This window comes from Panthera uncia, assembly GCF_023721935.1.
Source record: "Panthera uncia isolate 11264 chromosome B3 unlocalized genomic scaffold, Puncia_PCG_1.0 HiC_scaffold_1, whole genome shotgun sequence".
NCBI classification, from domain to species: Eukaryota; Metazoa; Chordata; class Mammalia; order Carnivora; family Felidae; genus Panthera; species Panthera uncia.
The window spans coordinates 103,759,290-103,785,169 of record NW_026057582.1 but is presented as its reverse complement, the minus strand read 5'-3'; the positions used below and the strand labels follow the sequence as shown (position 1 = coordinate 103,785,169).

General features: G+C 40.8%; 2 protein-coding genes across 7 annotated transcripts in view; one reads left to right on the top strand and one right to left on the bottom strand.

Moving 5' to 3' along the window:
• Positions 1-6,043, bottom strand: part of SNX1 (sorting nexin 1) — a 41,054-nt gene extending 35,011 nt beyond the window's left edge. Inside the window, exon 1 of one of the 3 annotated variants that reach the window (XM_049611739.1) lies at positions 5,928-6,043. In XM_049611739.1, the coding sequence (XP_049467696.1) occupies positions 5,928-5,942 (15 nt within the window). In that variant the 5' untranslated portion in view covers positions 5,943-6,043. Of the gene's footprint in view, positions 1-4,208; positions 4,482-5,927 lie in introns of those variants that run through there. The other 2 variants (XM_049611740.1, XM_049611738.1) reach the window with 2 other exon arrangements.
• On the top strand, positions 4,962-25,271 carry CIAO2A (cytosolic iron-sulfur assembly component 2A). Of its 4 annotated transcripts, none has more exons than XM_049611771.1 (6): positions 6,249-6,472; positions 12,084-12,248; positions 17,428-17,477; positions 19,668-19,713; positions 20,902-21,031; positions 24,321-25,271. In XM_049611771.1, exons 1-5 carry the CDS (start codon positions 6,349-6,351, stop codon positions 20,997-20,999), a joined length of 483 nt encoding a protein of 160 aa, XP_049467728.1. In that variant the 5' UTR covers positions 6,249-6,348; the 3' UTR covers positions 21,000-21,031; positions 24,321-25,271. The 4 variants fall into 4 exon arrangements, with proteins under 4 accessions (XP_049467729.1, XP_049467728.1, XP_049467727.1 ...); XM_049611770.1 differs by lacking the exon at positions 24,321-25,271 and adding an exon at positions 21,922-22,181; XM_049611772.1 differs by lacking the exons at positions 6,249-6,472; positions 24,321-25,271 and adding an exon at positions 4,962-5,053 and having other exon boundaries at positions 20,902-22,181.
• The last annotated feature ends 609 nt before the right edge of the window (positions 25,272-25,880 follow it).

The window sequence follows — 25,880 nt, the reverse complement described above, 5'->3', positions numbered from 1 at the left end:
GGTATATACATACATATGATAGAATATTATTCAGCCTTAAAAAGGAAATTCTGATGAATGTTAGAACATGGATGAACCTTGAGGACATTACGCTAAGTGAAATAAGCCAGATACAAAAGGACAAATACTGCAGGACTCCACTTATATGAGATTATTCAAAGTAGTCAAATTAATAGAAACAGAAAATAGAATGGTGGTTTCCTGGGGTTTGGGGGAGGGGAAAAAGGGGGGTTTTTATTTAATGGGTAGTGAGTTTCAGAACTGCAAGATGAAAAAGGTCTAGAGATCTGTTCCATAAAAATGTGAGTATAGTTAATACTATTGAACACTATAATTAAAAAGGTTATGACGGTAAATTTTGTGTATGTTTTACATACAGTAAAAAAGCCCTGATTTATTCTCCCTCAGGATACATATTGATCACAGATGTAGGGCTGGATTCTAAAAATAACATGTCTTTTCCTGTCTAAATGTTAATACACAACTTACAGTTCTGTAATTCACTATAGTCTATGAAACATGGTCAGTCAGAAACCACTTGCTATCCATGACTTTTGAATACCAATGAGAGTTATAATGTTCTTTAGTCTTAAATACCAGAGAGAATATGTAAATAAGTCTTGATTAATCAAAGACTAGTTATTCAATATATGACTTTTCAAGTCTCCTGCTATTCCTTCATTCTGTTTTATTCTTCCTAGCCATTTCTGTAATTACTAGGGTTTCAATGCAAGAATATGAGTATTGGGAAAAAATTCTAATTGGTCTGATGGATCACTGTAAGAAGTAGTTACCAGATTTGGCCACAATGTGAAATGAAGTTTTTATCTATGTTTTCCTCCTTCCTCTTAACATGAGAAAAATCTCCACAGTTCTCTTCATTTACAAGGTAGATCTAATTGTGGCCCCGGCATACTGCTAAAAAGAGATGGGCATATAAGAACTCCTGGGACGGTAAATAAAAAACTTGCTTCAATTCTATCCTTCAGTTTTAGAAGTATAGAAGTAAGACCAATGAGGTTAAATGAGGCATAATAATATGTATGCCATTTAGTCTTTTTAACATAGTATTAAGATTTAGGAGGGCCAAAAATTGCTGTCTCCTTTTAGTAAGAGGAAAAATTAATCTTATCCCAGAGCTAAGAAAGTTTTAATTAAAAAGATACATATTTAGATTCAGGTCCGATCAAACATTCAGCTAATATATTTAGAATTTTAGATCTTTTTATTTATAGGCCCGCAAAGTAAGGAGCAGAAAGAAGGAAGATAAGATCTTAGGTATTCTTTTTCAATTTATTTTATTAAAAATTAAAAAAAAATTTTATTTATTTTTTTTAATAAATAAGGGGCAGAGACAGAGGGAGAGGGAGAATCCCAACCAGCTGTCAGTACAGAGCCCAACATGGGGCTCGAACTCACGAACTCTAAGATCATGACCTGAGCTGAAACCAGGTGTTGGACACTTAACTGACTGAACCACCCAGGCGCCTCAGGTCTTAGGTATTCTTAAGAACCATTTTAAGATATTTCCCAGCTGGTTTTCAGTCTTAAGACAATGATTTCAGATTTGTGTTAATAATCCTTTTTACTCCAGTCTATCCCATTAGTAACTGGTTTGCAGATTCTGAAATGCGTATCATGGGCTACTCTTTTGATCATAAATCATACGTTTATTACTGTATTAACAAAACCTCTTGGGCTCTAAAAAGGAACAGATGGGATGATTAACAACAGCAGCTGTTACATCACTGTCCAGGATATTACATGCCTACCATAAATTATTTTAAATTTTATACGCCTCACCTTCCCAATTTTTTAATACTCCTCCTTTGCTTCCAACACACAACAAAACACACCACGAAGGTAAATTTAATAAGATGCTACTGATGTCATTAAGTGCCTTCTTTGATGACTTTTAGCTAATCAAATCAATCTTATTACTGGTTTGATTTTGATAAACTATATATGTAACTTTTCTAATACATTATTAGATTCTGTTGGTTTTTTGATTCTTAGAGTAATTACCGTTTCCAATGTTCAACTGTTTCATGAGTTATTTCACAGGTATTCTAATTTAATCCTCACAATGGTGGACATAAATACTACTATTACTCACATTTTACAGGCTAGGAAACCATACAAAGTAATTAAGTACTCTGCCCAAGTAATAATCTAGATGGATTTTTTTTTTAATGCTTATTTTTGAGAGAGAGACAGAGGGAGAGAACTTGAGCACGGGAGGGGCAGAGAGAGAGGGAGACAGAGAATCCTAGGCAGGTTCTACGCTGACAGCAGAAAGCCCCATGCGGGGCTCAAACTCCCTAACAGTGAGATCATCACCTGAGCTGAAGTTGGACACTTAACTGACTGAGCCACCCAGGTATCCCATGGATGGATTTTAATCAGCCTTCAAAGCCCTTGTTCTTATTTTATTCTTCAATGTTATTCCTTAAGACACAGGCAATCCCCTATCTTCTCACACTGGCTCACAACTAAAACATTTACTGGAATATAATTTGTATTTAATGACTATTTAACAAAAAAGTCACAGTTTAAACAGTGAGGAATCTTGGGAGTCTTGCCTTTCTGAAGATTAACATCAGAAAAGGCAGCTCAAGAAATGGCTTACAAGTAGCATTTTAGTTTCCTCAGCAACTCAATTTTCCTGGATCAAGATCTAACTAAAAATAATTATGCTCTCTGTGGTAGAACAAATTCATTCTGACTCCCTCCTCCTCTCTTTGGTTGGAAATTAGGCAAAGTACTTTAACAGTCTTACAAGAGAGAAGTATTCGTGCCTCTGTAAAGTAATCTGATATCAATTACGTCCTAACCTCTTCAACATTTTAGAAAATAACTATCACCCTTCCAGGGTCCTTTTTGCAAAATAAATCATCATTTGCCTATGTGACCAGTCACTTTCAATATCAGAGTTTCTATTTTCAGATATTCGGTTGGATTGTCTACCATCCCAGCAGTTATTAACAGGAGCTGTTCTCGATACCTTATGGGAGAATTACTAAAGGAAAAGACCAAAAATTTATTTTAAATGAGATACAGAAAGACTAAAATAGTAGAAAGCGTTATCTCTTAGAATAACAAAGACTTCATTAGATAGTTTAAGTGGTTATATTAGCATCAACAAGTACTTTTTGAGCTGGGATTATGAATTTAATTCCGGAATATAAAGGGAAAATTCTAAAGATGTCACCAAAGATATTTCCTAGAAACATAACCTTTCTGACATAAATGAAACAAACTTCAAACTTTTTCAGACACGTGCTGCATAAAGAACTTAACACTGTTTTATTTAGTCACTCATATACTGAATAGCTACTATGAAGAGAAGTATTATCCAAGATAGAATAATACATAAATTCACAAACCTACTACCGAAATTTTCAACTAGAACGAACTGTCCCAAGTGGTATGAGTCAGTATTCTTATAAAACAGCCCCAAACATCTCCAATGGTTCCAGAACAGATTACTGATTTCCACATTCCACATATAAAGATTAGTTTTTCCCAACACCTCTTACAAGAAACCTGGATATTACGAAGGGAGATACCATTTCCTCCTCACATTTACAAATCTGATCCCACAAAGGTACTTAGGCACTTTAATACATCCTTTTAAAAGTGACAAAGCTTGCGGTCTATGTAGTTCTGGTAGGATTTTCCTTAGAGATCAGGAGTCAACTTAACTCTTATAAACTAGACCCAGAACGGGCCTTTGGTAATCATCGGTTTGCTCTGAACTAATGAAAGGATTTGTGGGCGGGTCGCCATCCTGAATCACTCCAGATAACACTATTCATCCTAGGAGCAGTAAGGTTAGGGGAAAGCAAAGTCTGCACTCCATCCCCTTATGCTGACCTATTAAATCAAGCCGACAGGAAACCACCACAAAACAGCCCCGTGGGTCTTTGGGGTCACCACACGTCAGGGCTAAATGCCGGCCTGGGCAGCTCTTAGCTGTCAGGGACCTCGGCGAAGCCACCACACCCCTCTCACCGTCCGCCCCAGGGGCCTGGAAGTCAGGCCCCTACATCTTGGCACTCATTAATGGCCCCCAAACCACGACCATCGTCACCAACGCAAGGTCTCGCCGGGCCCACTCTGCCCAGCCTCCTCGACCCTCGCTTAGCCTCTCTTCCCTTTTGGGGCGCCCGCCCGCCCGCCGGTCGCCCCGAAGGGTGCGAACTCACGGCCGCAGCAGCGCCGGTGAAAATATCCTCCCCCTCGGTGTCGCTGTCCCCAGCCTCGGGTTCTGACCCCCCGGCCGCCCCCTCGGACTCCGGCTCCAAGCCAGGAAAAGGTGGAGGGAATCTCTCCGAAGCGCTACAGCCACCACCACCCGACGCCATCTTTCTCCACCCGCGGCGGAAGCCGCAACAACAACTTTATAGAGAGATAGCGCCGCGAGCAAAACGTTCCAGAGGAACGAGGAGTGGGATCGTCGTGATCAACCCCGCGGGACGCACAGGGCCGGGGCTCAGGGGCGGAGCCTAGCCGCTCGGGGCGGGGCAGGCCTGTTCACCACTGGTGCCCAACAAATCCGAGCCCTGCATCGCCACGCTGAGCTCTTAACCAGGGGGGCGAATGGGCCAGAAAAGGAGGAGCTAGGTATGGGCTGCTCACATTCCTAGGGTTCTTTGTGTTCTGGATAGCCTTATCTAACAGGCTTCTTAAGATGTCGTTCTAATAAAGGACCTTGAAAACTCTTCTACATGCCACGTACCTATGCCAAGCACAGTGCTGTCACTGAGATTCAATAAATATTTTTGACTAAGGGCTCTCAACAGGCTGCAGTAAAGTTTCGCCATTTATTCTTTGTTCATTTAGTTAATTCATTCAAGAAATACATATTGAACATCTACTGTATGCCTGGCATCCTATGCGTTGGAGATACAGAAATAAACGGACTCAACAGGCATTTGAGAGACAGGCATGCAAATGAACAATTCAACGTGTTCAGTGCTACAGAGTGCTCTGGGAGCCGTGTGAATGAGTTATCAGTCATGCTTGGAGACGCTGGGAGGCCCTACAGAAGGTGAGACCTCAGTGCCCTAAATTTGGTTACAAGGAAGTGAGGATTATCCTCTTAATTGCTGTGGAGTGAAGTGGAACAGATGGCAAAGAAATTCTTAAACTCTGAACAAAATTTTCCTGGGGCCTAAGCTATTCACTTGTTGTCTGGTGAGACTAAAGTCTAAATCAGTCAGACAATACTTTAAACAAAAGTTTGAAGATAAATGGGATATGTTAGCATAGGATAATTGTGCAAAGTAATCCTTTCTTCTCAATAGAGATGAAATTTGCCATCAAATGTGATGAAAGGTTTGTTTCTAATTGCAAATTCCTCAACATCAGGGATTGGCTCCTTCCCAGGTCTATGTATGCAGGGGCCGCCTCCTAATCTTGGTATTCTCAGCGTCTGTAGACCAAGTTTGGCAAAGTAAGTGCCCAACAAATGTTTGAAACTTGACTGGAGAGATGGATGGATAAAAATAACATCAACCTTGATACTGGCATTCATCACAGCCACGAACACCAGAGGACTTAAACCATTCTTTTTAGGGTAACGATCTCCAATGTGTCACTACTGGATACCCTGGGCACAGCGCAAGCGCTGTCGTTCTAAGTTGTCTTTGAAGGCAACTAACAGAAATAGCTCGCAGTGGGGAGTTGTGCCGGCCCGAGTCCCTCTGAGACGAGAAAATCAAAAAGCCCTCTCCGCCTCCGCGACATCTAACGAACCTCACTAGGCTCCCAAGATGTTCCGTTTCACCCCAACGGAAACTCACTTCCGGCGTGACTAGGAAGTAAGAAAACCGGCTGGAAGCAGCTCCCTCAGAAAAATAACAGTAAAGTCTCCTTGCACACGCTCCTCCAGCGCTAGAAATCAAGATCTCCTTTCCCCCTACCTCTTCAGGATTCATCTTTAGCTTATTGAAGGCGCTGAGTGAGGCAAACAGTGGCAAGTAACAGACCGTTACCTAACCCCCTTCCCCTACAGAGACTACAAATCCCAGAATACAGCTCTCTGTCTTCCGAAGAAAACGCCCCATACGTCCCAGCACGCAATGCGCCTCACGTGCTGGGAGGAATTTTTTTTCCCCCTGTCCCGCCGAAACCGAGGAAAGCATGCTGGGGCTTGTAGTCTTTGCGGGGCCCTTCCCTAGGTCCTCCGCGCTACTCCGTCGGGTTCCGCCTATTTTCTGCTCCGCTGGAGCTTTAGGCTCGTCTTGGCCCATTTGAAGACCAGGAAGTTGATAAATCGCGAGGCCCGCTGCTGAGAGACGGTGGCTCGGGTGGGACAATCGCCAGGGATGGCGGAGCGTAAGGATGGAGCGGGTGTCCGGGCTGCTTTCCTGGACGCGGAGCAGAGTCCTGTGGCTCTCCGGCCTCTTTGAGCGGGGAGCTGCCCGGCAGCCCCGGATCATGGAAGAGAAAGCGCTAGAGGTTTATGGTAATTAATTTTACCCAGGGCAGCGTGTGGCTTTGTATGTGGAGACGGGGGTAACCGGGGCTTCACCTGAGGGCTGGGGGTGGAAACTCCGGTTTTTTCTGGGTCTCGGCGGAAAGCTTGGGAAGCCTTTTCTCCGGAGTGGGGAAATGTGGGTCTTTCTAGGACTGGGGCTCTTCCCAAACTTGGGGCTAAGCCGAGCCTGGAGGTCTTAAACGCCTCATTTCCCTCTCATGCCCTAGTGCCCTTCTCAAGACTTCTGGGCAGAGCAGGCGTCTAGGGTGCTTGGTTAGGAAGGAACGCTGGCGTGGTTGCACTACTGGTCTCCTTCCTTGCGTTCCCTAACCCCTGGATACATATTCCTCCTCCTGCCACCACCGAGAGCACTACTGGGTGACTAACGAGTTGGGGACTGGCCCAAGGTTACAGCCGCTCTCATGTGCAAAAGAAAATGCAGAGATTCCCCCGAGAGAAGAGGAGGACAAGACTGGTTCCCTGTACCTGGGCCTCGAAATTAGAGTTTCTTATCACAGCCAAGCCTGGAGTGCAAAAAAGGAATACACAGAAACACACATATAGTCACATGTGTTTGTTTTGTTTTTAATCCCTTGGGACCATATTCTTCGTACAGGTGAGAAAACAAAGGTTTAGAATGGTTAACTACCCAGAGGTCACGCTGCCACTAAACCAACGGCAAAAACCAAACCCCGGATCTTCTGATTTCAAACTTCGTGCACTTTACACCATTTCACAATTGTCTTACGGCTGTTTTTGGACTTAGGTAGTATAGTTTTTGAAAACTAAAAAGACTGCGACTAACTAATGTTCAGAGATTCCTGCTGACCGAGGGAGAAAGATTTAACCCTAAGAATACAAATAAAATGTGGGCAAGGATTATGGGCCAGTAGAAGGAGGTCACAGTTGGAAGAGACCTTTGGAGCCAATTTAATTTACCCCTCTCTTACTAGAGGCAGGACTTAATCAACCCTAGCTATATGATTATTGTGAGTGGAATGATCCCCACAACACCGACACATTCCTGTCCTATCAGACTTCTGTCTACAGCATCTCAGGACGGACGGGCATTTGGGGATACAACCTTGGAAGAGAGATGATTCTTGTCCTCAAGTTTATATTGAGGGAGACCTATGTATGCAAAAACAGACTTTTTTTATTATATGCAGTACCAACCAATAGACTTGAATAAGAGATACATTAGGAGGAAGGAGAGATCCTAATCTCTGATTGGGGAATCTGGAAAGAGTTTAAGGAGGAGTCACTTGAGTTAGGCATTGAAGTAGAAGTAGGTTCTGGATATATGGTGGGTAGAAGGCATACTAAGCAGAGAAAAAGGAGCAAAAGTATGGAGGTGAGAAAATAATATGTTAGGGAATGGCAGATAGGTGGGTCTACAGGTTAGGGTTTGTGGTTTAAAGGTGAAAGTGCTGTCAAAAATTGTTTTAGGGGCACCTGGGTGGCCCATTCGTTTAAGTGTTTGCCTCTTGATTTCATCTCAGGTCATGATCTCATAGTTTGTGGGATGGAGTCCTGTATGGGGTTGATGGCTTGGAGCCTGCTTGAGATTCTCTCTCTCTCTCTCTCTCTCTCACTCTCACTCTCTCTCTCTCTCTACCCTTCCCCTGCTTGTGCCATCTCTCTTTTTATCTTTGTGTCAAAATAAATCAATAAACATTTAAAAAATTGTTTTATATACCAGGTTGGAATTGGATACTGAAGGTTTAAATGTAAATAAAGAATATCTGTGCAGAGCCATAGAAGAATTTTTATCAGGGGAGTAATGTGAGAAGAGCAACATTTCTTTCTAAAGAAATAAATCCAGAGCTCTCAAATCAGTAGAAAACCAGAGAAGTTTAATGCAGGGTGAAATTTAATATCAGGCTTAAGTAACATATAAAGAATATAATGTGGCTTGTATAAATGAGCCTTACAGGGAACATGCCTAGGATGAGGGGAAGCAAATTTCTTTAAAAAAATTTTTTTTTTCTTAATGTTTTTATTTATTTTTGAGACAGAGAGAGACAGAGCATGAGCAGGGAAGGGGCAGAGAGAGAAGGAGACAAAGAATCGGAAGCAGGCTCCAGGCTCTGAGCCATCAGCACAGAGCCCGATGCGGGGCTCGAACTCACAGACTGTGAGATCATGACCTGAGCCGAAGTCGGACGCTCAACCGACTGAGCCACCCAGGCGCCCCTCAAATTTCTTTTTAAAAAGCGGTGTTTCCCTGAGTCCCACGATGATAGAGCCTTGTGAAGAAGAAGCTTTCGTCTTTTTTTTTTTCCTGCCTCCATTTTGAAATTCTGTGGCTGATCAAGTGATAAGCCCAGGAGTTGCTGGGGAGAAGTTGCAATTTGATTGATTTAGTTTTCCCAGTAGCATTTCTGATTATAAGGGTGCTATAAATAATACAACAAAACCTCACACCTGAGAACGTTGTCCCATCCTATGTGAACTCCCTCTACTCTCCTTTCTGCCTCACCATTTTTGTCTCATTCTCCTTTTCCATCTTTTTCTACAACCTCAGAGTAGGAAGGAAATCTTGTCCTCTCCAAGGCCAACCCAGGCTCCCATATCCTTGGTCTCATTCCCTTCTATTTATTTTGCCAGTCGTGCCTCCCCCCCCCCCCGCCCCCCCCATATTTTCAGTCTCTCTTCTTCTATTTGGTTCTTCCCCTTGGGCTATATATAAAACACTCAAGTTTCCCTTACCCTTGTGATTGTTCTAGCTTTGTCCAAACCCACGATTCTTTTTTTTTCCCTTCCCCTTCCCTGCTGAAGCCCTAGGACTACATTTTTAGTTCCCACTCAATTCCCTGTTTGCAAGCTGGCTTCTACCTTCATCCCTCTACTGAAACTGCTTTTTTACAGGTGATCTCCTGAGTGATAGATCCAAAGACCTGTTTCAGCTCTCGTCCACCTGAATTTTTCTGCAGTGTTTAATATTGTTAACCACCTCCCTTTCCATTTCTGCTTCTTGCTTTTATTTCTCCTTCTGATCCCTGAATTAGGTACTTCCCACAGATCTATTCTTGGGTCTCTCCCTTCACATTAGTGGTTCTCAGATTGTACTAAGAGGAACCTGAGGAATTTTTTAGAAGTCACAATGCCCAACCCAAGCTACCCATCAGTTAAATCAGGATCTTTAGGGGTAGGGCTTTAACATAAGTTTTTGTTTTGTTTTGTTTTGTTTTTAAAGCAGTTCTGATAATTCCATTGTTCAGCCAAGCTTGAAAATTACTGTTAAACTCATTCTTCGTGAATCTGTGGGTTCAACAACCACTGTAGCTTTGGTGTTCTCTCTCTCCCTTTTTTTAATTAAGTTTTTAATTTTAATTCCAGTATAGTTAACTTAGTGTTATGTTAGTTTCAGGTGAACAATATAATGACTCAACAGTTCTATACATTACTCAGTGCTCCTTATAAATGTGCTCTTAATTCCCTTCCCCTGTTTCACCCATCCCTCAACCCACTTCCCCTCTGGTAACCATCAGTTCTCCGTAGTTAGAAGTCTGTTCCTTGGTTTGTCTCTCTGTCTTTTTTTCCCCTTTGTTTGGTTGTTTTGTTCCTTAAATTCTGCATAAAAGTGAAATCATACAATATTTGTCTTTCTCTGACTTATTTCACGTAGCATTATATACTCTCTACCTCCATCCATGTCCTTGCAAATGGCAGTATTTCATTTTTTTTAATGGATGAATAATATTCCATTATATATACAATGCAATATCATTCTGTCTGTCTCACATCTTCTTTAATCATCTATCAGTGGATGCCCTTGGGCTGCTTCCATAGTTTGGCTTTTATAAATAATGCTGCAATAAACATCAGGGTGCATGTATCCCTTTGAATTAGTGTTTTTGTATTTTGGGGGTAAATACTCAGTAGTATGATTACTGGATTGTAGGGTAGTTCTATTTTTAATCTTTTGAGGAACCTCCATCCTGTTTTCCAGAGTGGCTACACCACTTTGCATTCCTACCAAGAGTGCCCAAGGGTTCCTTTTTTCTCCACATCCTTGCCATTGTTCATTTCTTGTGTTGTTGATTTTAGCCATTCTGACAGGTGTGAGGTGGTATCTCATTGTAGTTTTGATTTGCATTTCCCTGATGATGAGTGTTGTTGAGCATTTTTGTAAAGTTTATTTATTTATTTGGAGAGGGGAGTGGGCAGGGGCAGAGAGAGAGAGAAAGTATCCCAAGCAGGCTCTGCACTATCAGCATGGAGCTTGACTTGGGGCTCAAACCCACGAACTGTGAGATCATGACCTGAACCAAAGCCAAGAGTCGGTTGCTTAACTGACTGAGCCACACAGCACCCTGAGCATCTTTTTATGTGTCTCTTTAGCTTTGGTGGTCTCTTAAGCCTTATGTACCATTCAGTGTTTGCTGGAATGTTCCTTTGGGTTGCCCCTTAAGCACTTCAAAATCATTATGTATAAAATTGAACCCAGTTGCCCCAGCCCCACCCAACTTTCTTCCTGTGTTCTCCAGCTTTTTTTTTTCTTCATTCTATCAGTGTTCTCCCAGACAGACTTAAAACCTGAGTCAGCTTCCATTTTCCCTTTCCTTGTCTTCTACATCCAAACGCTTGTCAAATTCTATTGATTCTGCCTCTGAAATGACTTCTCCATCTCTTGCCTCCTCTCCATTACTATTTTCATGTGCCTGTTTTGCGCCCAGCATTTTCAGCTGGTATCTCTGGGCTCTACTCTTAGTTCTGAGTCTACCAGCTGGTGGATGAGTTACCGGCTGACAGTATAGTGCTGTCCACGTTTACTCCCTTGTTCAGAACCTCTTGATTCCTTATTACCTGTGGCTGGCTGTAAAAGCAATCCTTGATGGTCTGGATGAATCTCTTATATCCTCACTTATGCTGAGTTCTAGGCAAACTAAACTTTTTTTTAATTAAAAAAAAATTTAAGTAATCTCCTACACCCAACATGGGGATCAAACTCACAACCCCAAGATCAAGAGTCTCATACATTAGCACTGAGCCAACCAGGCACCCCTCAATTTCTGGTCCTTTAGTTTCCTTCAACCTTAAATTTCAGATATTGAAATGTCACCCATATTTAAAGGCTTGATTCAGATTCTGCTTTCATAAATCCTGATACCACATTCTCCGACACTTCTTACTCCACGTTTCTTTCCGACACTTTTCTCATTCTTATATTCTCTCTGCAATGTTGGATCCAAGAAACGGTTGTGATCTAATAGTAATCCAAGAAAACTGTCTTCTCAAAAGGAAACTGGTAGTGAAATTTTCCGTCAGAAATCTGGGGAGTTACTGTGATACTTGGTTTTAAAAAAAGCAGTGTTTGGATTAGGGCTGGCAAAGTCATCCTTATTTAGAATATTCATGGGTCTTTCTGTTTTTGTTTTTTTTAAATGTTCGTTTGTTTGTGAGAGAGAGAGAGGGAGACACAGGATCCAAAGCAGGCTCTGCACTGACAGCAAGAGACTGATGTAGGGCTCCAACTCAGGAACTGTGAGATCATGACCTGAGCCGAAGTCAGACGCTCAACTGAATGAGCCACCCAGGTGCCCCTAGAATATTCATGTTTTAACATAACACCTTGTCTCTGATGATTCTATAGATTTGATTCGAACCATCCGGGACCCAGAGAAGCCCAATACCTTAGAAGAACTGGAAGTGGTAACCGAAAGTAGTGTGGAGGTTCAGGAGGTAAACGAAGAAGACTATTTGGTTATTATCAGGTTCACGCCAACAGTACCTCACTGCTCTTTGGCAACCCTTATCGGTAAGGTTTTATATGTAAATATGTTTTTAATTCTAAGTTATTTTACTGATAGTGACCCCGAATAACAATTAGCATCATGTATCACACTTTACGGTTCACACAGTATTTTCAGATGTGTATCTTCTGTAGTCCTCACAGGCTATGAGAGACTTTTTCAGATGAGGAACCTAAGACTCCGAGAGTCTAAGTGACTTGCTCAGAATCACACAGCCAGGAAACGACGAAGCTGAAGCTCAAACTCAGGTCTCCTGACTCCAAACATGATACCTCCTTTAGTCACACCATGCTGCTTCTCTTTGGTATACACACCTACAACGGCTGGAGAGTGGGTGTGAGCCAGTCCTCCCCTCAGTTCTGGAGATTGGAGTGGGTGCTCTCAGACTGGCACTGCTGCCATCACCCTCTTCTCTAGCTGCTCTGTTGGCTTCAGTGAAGTACAGGCAGAAGTCCTAGTGGGAGAGGTGTTGTTTTTGTTTTTTGTTTTTTGTTTGTTTTTGTTTTTTTCTTTGGGTTTTTTTTTTTTTTTTTTTTTTAATATATGAAATTTACTGTCAAATTGGTTTCCATACAACACCCAGTGCTCATCCCAAAAGGTGCCCTCCTCACCCACCCTGCCCTCCCTCCCACCCCCCATCAACCCTCAGTTTGTTCTCAGTTTTTAACAGTCTCTTATGCTTTGGCTCTCTCCCACTCTAACCTCTTTTTTTTTTTTTTTCCTTCCCCTCCCCCATGGGTTTCTGTTACGTTTCTCAGGATCCACATAAGAGTGAAACCATATGGTATCTGTCTTTCTCTGTATGGCTTATTTCACTTAGCATCACACTCTCCAGTTCCATCCACGTTGCTACAAAAGGCCATATTTCATTCTTTCTCATTGCCACATAGTATTCCATTGTGTATATAAACCACAATTTCTTTATCCATTCATCAGTTGATGGACATTTAGGCTCTTTCCATAATTTGGCTATTGTTGAGAGTGCTGCTATAAACATTGGGGTACAAGTGCCTTTGGGGGTTTATTTTGAAGGCTGTTTTCTATTTGAGAGGCAGCATTCCCAGTATTTGGGAGTAGTTAGCAGTAAGATACATAAGAGGTATCTTTGAATACATACTTTGTTATAAAGAAGAGAAAGGACATTTATTTCAAACCAAAATGTTCATCGGTAGGGGATGGTTTAAATAATCAGTGCTGGTATGTATTAACAATGGAATACTATGTTGCTCTTAAAGAGAATGAAGAAACTGTCCATGTGCTGATATGGAAAGATCTTTATTACATAGTGTTAAGAAATAAAAGCAAGTGTAATATTGCTACGGTTGTGTAAAAAAAGGCAAAAATAGACATTTGTATTTGATGGCCTATGCATGAAGAATACATAAGAAATGAATAGCTGTGATGGGGGTGGGTAATAGTGGTGGTAGGAATGGGGCAGGTTGGAGACAGGATGGGAGGGAGACTTTACTATGTACTTTTTTATTTTTTTAAGTTTGTGAGCTATGGGACTATATTATCTATTTAAAAATAGATTTTTATAAAAAGGATCGAAAAGGTAAGCATTTTATTATTGCTTCCATGCTTGTGATTTCTGTCTTTTCTCGCTTATTGATCTGGGATCCCTATTAGTGATTTCTAGTATACGGGCCACATCTTGAGGGACTAGAGGGTTTGTGAATCCATAGATAATATTGTAGTTATTAATATTCCATACTAGAAAAAGCGTTTTGGGGTGTTTGTCTGTTTGTGAAGATTTTATTTTTAAGTTACCTCTGTACCTAATGTGGGGCTGGAGCTCACAACCTCGAGATCAAGAGTTGCATACTCTGCTGACTGATCTGGCTAGGCACTCTGGAAAAAGCGTTTTTGAATGCATACTTATCTTTTTTGTCATTGGACAGTTTCTGAATTGCCAGATTCCAGAAGTGCTGCTGCTCTTTTGATGTAAAGGGGGTGTCTTAAAATATTTTGGTATATAAGGGTTCTTAAACAGAGGGTCTATTACTCCAAGAGTCTTCAGCAAATTGATTTTTCAAAAAGTAATGTTTATTTTGTGTTTTTTAAATTGCAAAAGTAATACTTGGCAATAATTTGGAAACCCCACAAAAGCATAAAGAACAAAATAAAAACCAGCTATCATAAAAGAATGTGTGTTTGGGTTTAAAACTCCAGCTCCGTCAAGTCTGCCATTTTGTGGTCTTAGGCAAGTTACTTAACCTTTCTGGGCCTCAGTTTCCTAATCTGTAAAGTAGAGATAGTAAGAATAGCAATGGCATTACAAGGATTAGATAATAGAAAGCTTGAAATAGATAAGCATAGGCAATTTTTTATTCATCATTAAATATTAGTTTTTAATTATATAGTCATGTAGGTCTGTGTTACTAGCACAATATGTTATGTTTTATACCATTTAGACCACTTCTAGGTTTTCACAATTATAAATTGTACTATGATGAACAACTTTACATGTAAATATTTTTGTATGTCTCTAGTTATTGCCTCAGGATAAATTCCTTTAATTGGAATTATTGGGTCATGTGGTATAAGTATTTTCAAGCTTCTGGGTACATATTAGGAAATCCTTCTTAAAAAGTTTCTACTCTTTGAGGAATTCCATAGAAGAAAACCGTAGCATGTACAAAACATTTATCATAAACTTATAATAAAGAAATCTGGAAGAAATTATAGTATCTATTAAGGAAATGGCATCCAATATAATGGGATTTCTTATTGCTATTGAAAATGATAAATATAATCAAGGAATCAAAGTATCTGAGCAATGTATGAAAAAACTTAAATACTAAGTTGAATTTGCATAATGATTGTAATTATTGAAAAAACTGTGTTTATGTAAGTCCATGAAATAAAAGTAAATGTAAAGACACCAAGATCTGATTATGGTAGATATTTCAGATCTATACACTTCAGGTGTTGTTTTTTGTTTTTGTGTTTTTGAGAGAGAGAGAGAGAGAGAGAGCGCAAGTGAGCGTGGGGCAGAGAAAGAGAGGAGGGAGGGAGAGAGAGAGAAAGAAACGGGACTCACCTGAAGCAGGGCTCGAGCTCACGAACCATGAGATTAAGACCTGAGCTGAAGTCAGATGCTTAACCGGCTGAGCCACCTAGGCACCCCCAGATCTGTACACTTCTTGAGCAGTTTTGTCGTTTTTTTTTTTTTTTTTTTGGCTCTTTCAATATGAGTTTCAGTTAGGACCCTTGCCTTTTTAGAGGTTAGTAGAGTAGTGTAGTAACCATGTTCAATTGATATGATTGGAAAACTTAATAAAAAGAGCTCTCTTTCTGACATTTGGGAGGCATTTCCTATGAGCAGATAGTACTAAACAGGGAAAGGCACCTGGGTGCATTCCCCTGGGATTGCTGACGTTGTCACCTACTCAGAATTATCCTGGTAGATAATTGCAGAGACAAAGGAAACTCAAAGGGGGTGAGCGGGTAAGGCAGAGAAATCAGTTGTTAACTATTTGTGTAGACTTAGTCCAGACAAGAATAGCTGGAGGCAGGTGTGATCCAATATGAAGGGCATAGGATTTGGAGTCAGAAGGTCTGTATTTAGCTCCCAGCTGTCCACCTGTTAACTATATGATGTCAAACAAATCACTTATCTTGGTTCCTGGCTGTAAAATGAAAATGATAACAATAGTAATGGCTAATATTATTAGATGCTTTTTATGTACCAAGTACTATTTTAGGCACATTGTGTAACTATTTATTACTTATAACATCCCTATATAGAGTGGTACTCTTATAATACTTACTTTATGGATAAGCAAACTGAAGTTCAGAAGAATTAAGTAGCTTGCCCAGGGTCACATAGCTAGTATGTTCTGGAGCCACTCTTGAACCCAAAGAATCTATCTCAATAATGCTGTACTGCTTCTCTTGAGGATTTTGATGCTCAAGAAAGTGCTTTGTGAGTTGTGAAACAGTTATTATTTACTTTATGGATAAAACACCTACCAACGGTGAGTAGAACACATGAGAATGTTCAGATGGTGTACAGGTGACAGATAAAAGAGACAGCATGGGGAGAAGAAGAACTCTCCAGATAGGTTTTAAGGAGATGGTTTAAAGGGAAAACCCCTTAAAAGAAATGATATATTGTGTTTAGAGTTCTTTAATATGTATTATGAAATTCCTGTGTTCTAGACTCGAAGCACTGTGGAACACTTTATGTGCATAATAAGAACAATTCGATTTCTGTGTCTTGGGATGTTGATTTAATTAAAAATTCATTCCTTATTTTGAAGTGGGGGAAGAAGTAGAGCATGGGCACAAAAGAGTCTGTTCCAAGCCCAGTTTTAATTTCTCTTACAAGTCTCAACTAGGGGAAAAAAAATCATTGAACTGTGACTTGGCGTTGGGGTGGCTAACTGAACTTCAGAGGAACTTGTTTCGGGGCAACAGCTCTATTTGTACATTGTGGCATAGAGGATTCCAAACTTGTGAAGTTTCTTGTGGTCCTTTTTAAGTGGCTCTTACTTGATTTTATTTTATTTTATTTTTAATTTTTTTTTATTATTTATATTTGAGAGAGAGAAAGAGAGACACAGTGCTTGAGTGGGAGAAGGGCAGAGAGACGGAGGCCCAGAATCTGAAGTAGGCTCCAGGCCCCAAGCTGTCAGCACAGAGCCTGACATGGGGCTGAAACTCATGAACCACGAGATCATGACCTGAGCCAAAGTTGGATGCCCAACCGACTGAGCCACCCAGGCTCCCCTAAGTGACTCTTACTTGGTTTTAAATATTTGGGTGATCTGGTCTGTTAGTGTTCAGTAAAGTATAATGAGTGAATTGACCTTTGCTTGAAGGCAAATCGATGCAGTAGAAAGGACCTAGGCTTTGCAGTGGTCTTGGGTTTTAGTCCCAACTGCCACTTTACCAGCTCAGTGATGTTGGGCAAGTTACATTGTGACCTTGGTTTCATAATTTATAGAATGGGTTTGGTAATATTTGGCTCACTGGAGTATTATGCGGAGTATGTAAGACTAAATAAAAGTTGCTAGCATGGTGCATGGCTCAAAGGAAACCTACGCTGGGTTGAGTCAAAGCTGTTTCCAGCTACTGTACTGTATGGAGATATCTACACACAGCTGTATGCTTTTTCAAGAACTAATAAAAGAATAGATAATTGGGGCCTTTTTTTTTTTTTTTTTTTCCCCTCTACAGGGCTGTGCTTAAGAGTAAAACTTCAGCGGTGTTTACCGTTTAAACATAAGGTAAGGAAGATTTTCTTGTTTTATAACTGCTTTATTGAGATTTAATTCACATTTCACACAGTTCCACCTGTTGAAAGTGTACAACTTAATTGTTTTTAGTATATTCACTGAGTTTTGCAACCATCACTACTATCACTTTTAAAACATTTTTATCACCTCAGTAAGAAACCCCACACCTATTTCCCCAAACCTTCCCCTAACCCCAGCTAACCACTGATCTACTTTTGGTCTCTGTATATTTGTTTATTCTGGATGTTTAATTCAAATGGAATCATACGTTTGTCGTCTTTTTTCACTTAAAATATTATTTTCAGAATTCATCCATGTTGTAGCATGTGTCAGTATTTCAGTCCTTTTTATTGCCTTACACTATTCCCGTTGTATGAATATACCATAGTTTATCTGTTGATTAGTTGATGGACACTTGGGTTGTTTACACTTTTTGTCTATTATAAATTTGTTTGGGCATATGTTTTCATTTTTCCTCTACCTAGGAGGGGAATTGCTGGATCTTTTGCTAACTGTATTTAACCTTTTGAGGAACTGCTAGACTGTTTCCCAGAGCTACTTCACCGTTTTACATTCCCACCAGCAGTATGAGGGTTCTGATTTCTCCACATCTTTACTTACACTTGTTTGATCTGTATTATTACTATGTTTTTCATTATAGCCATCCTGGTGGGTTGGAAGTGATAACTCATGGTTTTGATTTCCATTTCTCTGGTGGCTAATAATGTTAAGCATATTTTCATGTGCAAAAATTTTAAACCAAGTAAGAACCACTTAGAAAGGGCCGCAAGTAACCTCTCGAATTCAGAATCTTCTATGCCTACCCGGTACCAAACCAACTGTGTGGTTTCGCTGAGGTATTGTTAGTTCATATAGGAATCGCAGGGTAAGTGCTTGACTTTTCCCCTTTATTTACCATTTTCCAGAGTAATAAGTCGTGCATAATTTAAACCAAAGTAAATGAGTATAAAGTGATTTTATACCTGTTGCTTTATTGTCTGGAAGAAGAGTTAGTGTCATGCCACTAGGGGAATTTATATGGTGTTTTGTTTTAAAAAAAAAGACTGTTCTAGATGATCTCTGGGGTCTCTTTTAACCATAATAAGGTATGATTTTTTTTCACTCTTGAAAAACGTTTATCTCAGTAGTAAAATAACTTTATAAGAATTAGTTAATACACTCCAGTGTTCTCTGGAAAGTAGACACGAGTTTATCATATAGCATGCTTTATTTGCCATGGGATTTGCAGTAATTTTGTGGGTTTATCTCAGAAGCTCCAGTTCTTGGAGGTTAGCTAATCTGAGGGAGTGCAGGAGGCCAGGAGGGATACCTTAACTGATATTATACTTGAGAGGAAATTTAGCAAGATAACAGTGTATGAGAAAAAGGAGGATACTGACAACTGTATATTGTGATCCTATTTTTGTAAAATAAGCAGAGAAAAGAAACTTCCAACCTTGGTGTGTGTGTGTGTGTGTGTGTGTGTGTGTGTGTGTGTATAAAATCTATATTCCATTATTAGGTATGGAGAAAAAATATGGAAGAAACTACACGAGATTATTAGTATAGCTTGCTTGGGGCTTGGGGCAGGGAGTAAGTTTAGATACTTTAGGTACTAATTTGGGAGGAAGAGGTAGAGAGATCCATGAGTGAAATACGTTTGAGATCTCATTTGTGTAAACTTTTATTTGTATGTATGCATTTTAAAAAGTAATTAATGGGGGGGCGCCTGGGTGGCGCAGTCGGTTAAGCGTCCGACTTCAGCCAGGTCATGATCTCGCGGTCCGTGAGTTCGAGCCCCGCGTCAGGCTCTGGGCTGATGGCTCGGAGCCTGGAGCCTGTTTCCGATTCTGTGTCTCCCTCTCTCTCTCTGACCCTCCCCCGTTCATGCTCTGTCTCTCTCTGTCCCAAAAATAAATAAAAAACGTTGAAAGAAAAAATAAAAAAATAATAATAAAAATAAAAAGTAATTAATGGGAATAACCCTGCAAGCCTTCCCCCAGGTGACCAAAATTTAAAATCCTGCTAATTTCAGTCCTTGTTTTAGAGGGATCTGTCACTGATGTTAGAAAAAGGAATTGGGCTTTCATCCTTAGGCTCTTGAGTCCTCTGTGCATTGCTCTTCACTCATTATTGTAGAGTACTCCAAATGTTTTGCTTTTAATATTTTTTTCTTCCTAGTTGGAAATCTACATTTCGGAAGGAACCCACTCAACGGAGGAAGACAGTAAGTCAATCCTGACTCATTATTAGAAAGAAACAACTTCAGATAGTACTTCATCTTGGATACCAAGTTATTCTGCCATCCAACTATCTACGGGGTCAAAAAAGTGCAGAATTAGTTGTTAGCTCTTCCTTGAGGTGGGGGAACCTAGACTTTTCAAGAAGTAGTTTTTCTGTAGGACTCTAGGTGAACTAGAGGTAAGACCTATGGATATTGGCTGGTTTAGGCTAGGAGCTGCACATCTCTGAAGAATATCCAGCTTTAGGGACCTTGACTTATAAACTCTAAGGAGGGCTTGATATTTTTCTTTGATGCAGGATAGAGAGCTATGTACTTAAAATTTAAATTGAAGGTCCAGAAAAGAATATGGACATTTCTTTTGAACTCTTACATCAAGAGTGCTTTTAGCAAATTATAGACAACAGATATGGGCCAGTACCTTAATTATATGAAGATCCATGCAGACTCATTAAAAAAAAAGACCTAGTAGATGAAGAAGGAAAATTCACAGAACTAAGAGATAAACATGGGGTGATGTTCTCACTCATCATTAATCAAGGGATTATAAATTACAACAAAAATATGGAGCCATTTTTCACTTCCTCTTTTATGTGTGTGTTTATTTGTTTCTATTTATATTGTCAGATATTTTTTGCAAAGTGATAATTCATGTATTGTTGTTGACAATATAATTAGTTAAAAAATGTTGGGAAGTAATTCAGTGATGAGAATCAAAACCATGAAAATATTCATATCCCTTGATCTAACAATGCCACTTGTAAGAATCTTTCCAAAAAGAAGGGTGTATGTATAAAGGTGCTCAATGTAGCATAGTCTTTATAATTAATTTAGAAGACATATAATTTTTGATGTGTTAAATTACCCTGTAATTAAAAAAAAATAGGCTAAAGGGGGAAAAATAGAAAATTTCAAAATTTCATTTACTCTTTACTCTGTATGGAAATATGTATATGGACAAGGACTAGAAAGAAAGAAATGAAAATAGTTGTGGAAGAGTAGTAGGATTATAGGGTGTAATTTTCTCTGTAAGTCTCCCTTCTAGAACTTAGGAATCCTTAGCCAAAATAAGCTTTAATTTACCAAGGAGTTAAATTCTGTTTTAACAGGCTAAAAAAATTTGTTACTATATATTGACACAGTTCCTTTGCTAACTTCGTCTGTATTTTGCAGTCAACAAGCAGATAAATGACAAAGAGCGAGTGGCAGCTGCAATGGAAAACCCCAATTTACGGGAAATCGTGGAACAGTGTGTCCTTGAACCTGACTGATTGCTGTTTTAAGAGCCACTTAACTTTGTTTGGTATATTTGTTTAAATTCTTTGTAAAATGTAAAGACTCGTGTTTAATACGTAGGTGATTTGTACCTCGAAGCATTTTTTTAATGGATGATTTGCAAGCAAGATTTAATTATATGTAGTACCTAGTTTGTTCAGTGTATAACATTCTCAGGATTTGTAACACTTTAATGATCAGACAGAAGAATATTTTCTAGTTATTATGTGTCAGACAAGTTGCTATTTTTCTGAAGCCTCTTCTGGTACAACTACTTTTCATGTCAAATATTTACTGTGCCCAAATGCGTTCAGTTGAAATCATTACTCTGTAGAATAAATAAAACAGAGATGATTCTTGTAATGACATACTTTAGAATGTTTTTATTGAATTATAAATTTTAGTGTAAATGTCAACTCAAAAGAAATTTAAAAGCTTTATTTTCTTATTAGAATGTAGAATCAGAAATCAGAGAACCAGAAAGAACCCTTAAAATCAAGCCTAGGCCCTGCTTTCCTTCAAGGACAGTCTGGGACCCATTTGTAGATGAGGAAGAAACATGGAGAGGGCCAGATATCATACATAATTTTGAAGATCAAGAAGTCCCCAAAGAAGTTTTGATTAAACCAGTCTGAATTTACGGTCTCTTCTTTACTTGAACTTTGTTTAGTTTGTTTTAGGGGCTAATGATATTTGAAGTGTAATAGGGTGTGGAAGGCAGCCGCCGAGATGTTCCCCAGTGATCCTTGATTTCTGATGTTCATGCCCTGTAGAGTTGCCTTCCATATTGAATCAGAGCTAGTAGGTGTAGCTAATCAAGAATCAGAGGTGATAGTGTGTGACTTATGAGGCTAGATCATAATAGGCGTTGTTGCATTCATCTTCATTTCTTGAATTGCTCACTCCTCGGGAATCCAGCCACCCTGTCATGAGAACAGTCAAGCAGCCCTGTGGAGAATTCCACAAAGAGAGGAACTGAGTCCTTCTACCAACAACCAGCACCAAATTGCAAGCCATAGGAGTGAGCCATGTTAGAAGTGATCCTCCAGCCTCAGTCAAGCTGATATTTTGATTGGAACCTCAAGAGACCCTGAGCCAGAACTGCCTAGCTAAGGCGCCCAAATTCCTGACCCAGAGAAGCTGTGAGCAATAATAAATGTTTATTGTTTATACCACAAGTTTTGGGGTAATTTGTTGTATAGCAATAAGTAACTAATGCACAAGTTCCTAGAATGGAACTCTTCTGCCTTAAATTTAATTGAGGATACAAAGGGGAAAATAGGAGAACTTATTCCAAGGCTCTTGATAACCCTTAATCCACTTTGGGAATACAAGTTTTGAAAGAACAGAGAGGATTTTGTAAGAAGTTTAATGAGATTTTTCGGATAAAGTTGTTGCTGTGTTGAGTTCCAACCCCCATTTTGGAGGAAGGGTAGGGAAGTGATATCTACCACTATCTTCAGAGGGAAGTTCTCAGGGGACAACTCAGAGTTTGGGAATGTGTTCCCTGCAGTTGGGAGATGCAGCAAACTGGTACCTGACTCAGGCCTGAGAAAGAAGGTGGAAGTGGGCTGGAGGCCGGGGTGTAGGTGAAGGCTGACTCCTGCCTAGGAAACCTAGAGGAAAGACAAGGCCAGTGACTTCGGTGACAGAGCCCTCCTGGCAAGGAACACATGAATACCTCTCATGGACCGTGCTGTGGGTTCATATTTGACAGTGTCCAATAGGCCATCAGCAGAGCCAAGGAGACCTCCACAGAAAGGGTCTGGACATGTCCTGCCTGGTGCCCAGGGACTGAGGAGAGAGGACAGCAAATGAGCAACAAGGGGGGAGATGCATCTGCCGTGGTCAAGGGTACAGCAGGATCTCTGGAAGGCTCATGAAAGTACCAACCTGAGAGAGAGAGACCCAGCTGTAATCACCAGGCAGGCCCAGAGAGCACAGAGTCCAACAGCTAAGTCAGAACCGTTCAGTCTCCAGTGTTCCTTCCTCCTCAGCCTCCAAAGCAGTGGTAGAATAACTAGCAAGCAGGGGAGTTGAAGAGGAGGAAAGAAAAGAGCAAAGGACTGCATCCCATTGCTCTGCTGTAGGTTTTTAGCCTGAAGCAGACTCAAAAGACTTAATGCCAAGTTTGTAGTTTTGACTATTAGATGTGACTAGATTCTCTCTTTTTTTTTAAACTAATTTATTTATTTTGAGAAAGAGCTGGGAAGGGGCAGAGAGGGAGAGAGAGAACCCCAAGCAGGCTCTGTGCTGTCAGTGCAGAGCCCGACGCGGGGCTCAGTCCCACGAACTGTGAGATCATGAACTGAGCCGAAACCAAGAGCTGGACCCTCAACCGACTGAGCCACCCTGGCGCCCCTAGATGTGACTAGATATTTGGTGATTAAAACTGATAGGAAGACAATCTGACAGAAAATCACGTGTCTGCCCAAATCTTCCCTGTTGGGCAGAGGAAAATCATGTCTTCTCAACAAAGTGTCAAAGGAGAGTGGGGGACAAAAATAAAACTAATTCTTTTTTTTTTTTTTAATTTTTTTTAACGTTTATTTATTTTTGGGACAGAGAGAGAGCATGAACGGGGGAGGGGCAGAGAGAGAGGGAGACACAGAATCCGAAGCAGGCTCCAGGCTCTGAGCCATCAGCCCAGAGCCCGACGTGGGGCTCGAACCCACGGACCGCGAGATCATGACCTGAGCCGAAGTCGGAGGCCCAACCAACTGAGCCACCCAGGCGCCCCTAAAACTAATTCTTATATAACCTACTGATTATAGACATGCTTTTGAAACTGTCTTGGCTTCTGCTAAGGCTCTGTGCTGCCTCAGCACAGCTTCATCCCCATGTTCTCTCTCTCTCTCTCTCTCTCTCTCTCTCTCTCTCTCTCGTAATTACTAATGGTGCTGCTGTCAGAAAAATCAGACATTGTGACATTGGAGCACTAGCCTTGTAGAAATGTCACTACGGGTTGCTGATCTGCTAAGAAAGTTCTCATTGGCTCCTTTTTTCTGGGGCATTAAAAATCTGTCCCCCAGCATCTATACATAGATCCACAAGTCATAAAATGTTGCTGTTTTTTAGTCATCACTGTAATCACTTCTCTCTAAAGTACAAATGCACCCAAGAAGGTCCTTAGCACCAACACTGAGTTCCTTGTTTCATGGCAACTTGCAATCAGGGCCAGGGCAAGAGCTGTGTCCCTAGTGTATATACCCGGTTTCATGTTCTCCCAGCCAGTGTACACATGTGCATACAAGTACTTTTTAACTGGCTATCTGCCTTTTAAAAAAATGTTTTTTATTTCATTTATTTTTAGAGAGAGGGAGACAGAATCCCAAGCATGCTCCACGATATCAGCACAGAGCCTGACGTGAGACTCGAACCCACAAACTGCGAGATCATGACCTGAGCCGAAGTCGGACACTTAACTGTTGGAACCACCCAGGCACTCCTGGCTATCTGCTTCTAAAAGATACGGCTGGTGTCATCAGAGGGGCTCTGAGACTAACAGCCTAGGGTCAAATTCACATCCCCAAATTCTGACCATTTCTCATCACTGGACCCTCGATGGTCTGGGAAACCCAGGATGTCATAGTTAGGGGTTAAGGAACAGGGGCTGTCTTTATATTCCCTTCTTATGAGACCCTGATGTATGAAATGTTCTTTGCTGGTTTCAGGTGGCTGGAGTCTGATGAAGTCAGAGATCCCTAGTGTATACTCTCACCAATGCACACACTTACTCCTCGGTGCTCTCATCCACAGATATTTTAGCGAGCACTCTGAGTACCAGGCACTATCAGGTGCCGAGGACACAAGGACGGATTGGTCACTCTCTGTCCCCTTGGAGTTCATACTTAACCAACCTCTGCCTTCAGTCCCTCTGCTGCAGGCAATGAATGACGCAGCCCATCTCTTTATGTGCCTGAGTTTGGCTTGGCTGGGTGACACAGAGGCTAGACAGCTAGAAGCAAAGACAAAATCATACCTCAGGGACTGTTGAGTGACGCACAACCAGAAATGGGTCACTGCTGCAGCACTCCCATCCTGCTGGCCCCAATGGTCTTAGAAGTTAGATGGGACTGTTATGTCTCCACTATTGCCAGAATGATCTCTCCTCTCCCTACCGTTTTGTGTGATTCACTCCAGCTTCAGAGCCCTAGATGGGGTCTCTGATCCCAAGTCCCACGTCCTTGCCCTGGCTGCCACAGAGGCGGGAGAAAGGAGAATCTGGCCTTCTGTATGGGACACCAACTCTGTCTCTGCAAGACTCACGTGGTCTCTGTCTCTGCAAGATTCACGTGGTAGGAACTCCCCAAATGCAGTAAGATGGTTCCAATGACTAACGCCCCCTACGTTAATAACATACTTAGATGAGTTTGTACTTAATCACAACAACACCAACACACAAGAGAAGAGAAGAGGCACCCATATTTACAAGATGTATTATCTAGTCTCATCTCTGGCAGGGTCCGCAAAATTTTTTGGAAAAGGGCCAGATAGTAAATGTTTAGGCTTTGTGTCTCTGTTGTAGCTATTCGGCCCTGCTCTTGTAGCACAAAAGCAGCTGTGGCAATATGTAAACGAATGAATGTGGCTGTGTTCCAATAAAACATTTTTTATGGACACAACTTTGAATGCCATTTAATTTTATGTGTCGTAAAATATTCTTTTGATTTTTTTTTCAGCCATTAAAAAATATACAAACCATTCTCAAAAAACAAAAATAAACATTCTCAGCTTGAGGGTTGTATGAAAGCCAGTATTAGGCAGGATTTGGCCTGTGGGCCATTTGCCAACCCCTGATCTGTAGGAAGGATTCATGACCTTTTCGGAAGTTCTCAGACCTCTTTGAGAATCTGATAAAAGATAAGGAATTGATC

Bases quoted from the DNA above. Each gene is read 5' to 3' on its own strand.
- CIAO2A (XM_049611771.1), top strand. From the start codon at position 6,349: ATGGAGCGGGTGTCCGGGCTGCTTTCCTGGACGCGGAGCAGAGTCCTG. The intron at 6,473-12,083 runs GTAATTAATTTT...ATGATTCTATAG, and splicing joins GAAAGCGCTAGAGGTTTATG to ATTTGATTCGAACCATCCGG. The intron at 12,249-17,427 runs GTAAGGTTTTAT...TCCCCTCTACAG, and splicing joins CTCTTTGGCAACCCTTATCG to GGCTGTGCTTAAGAGTAAAA.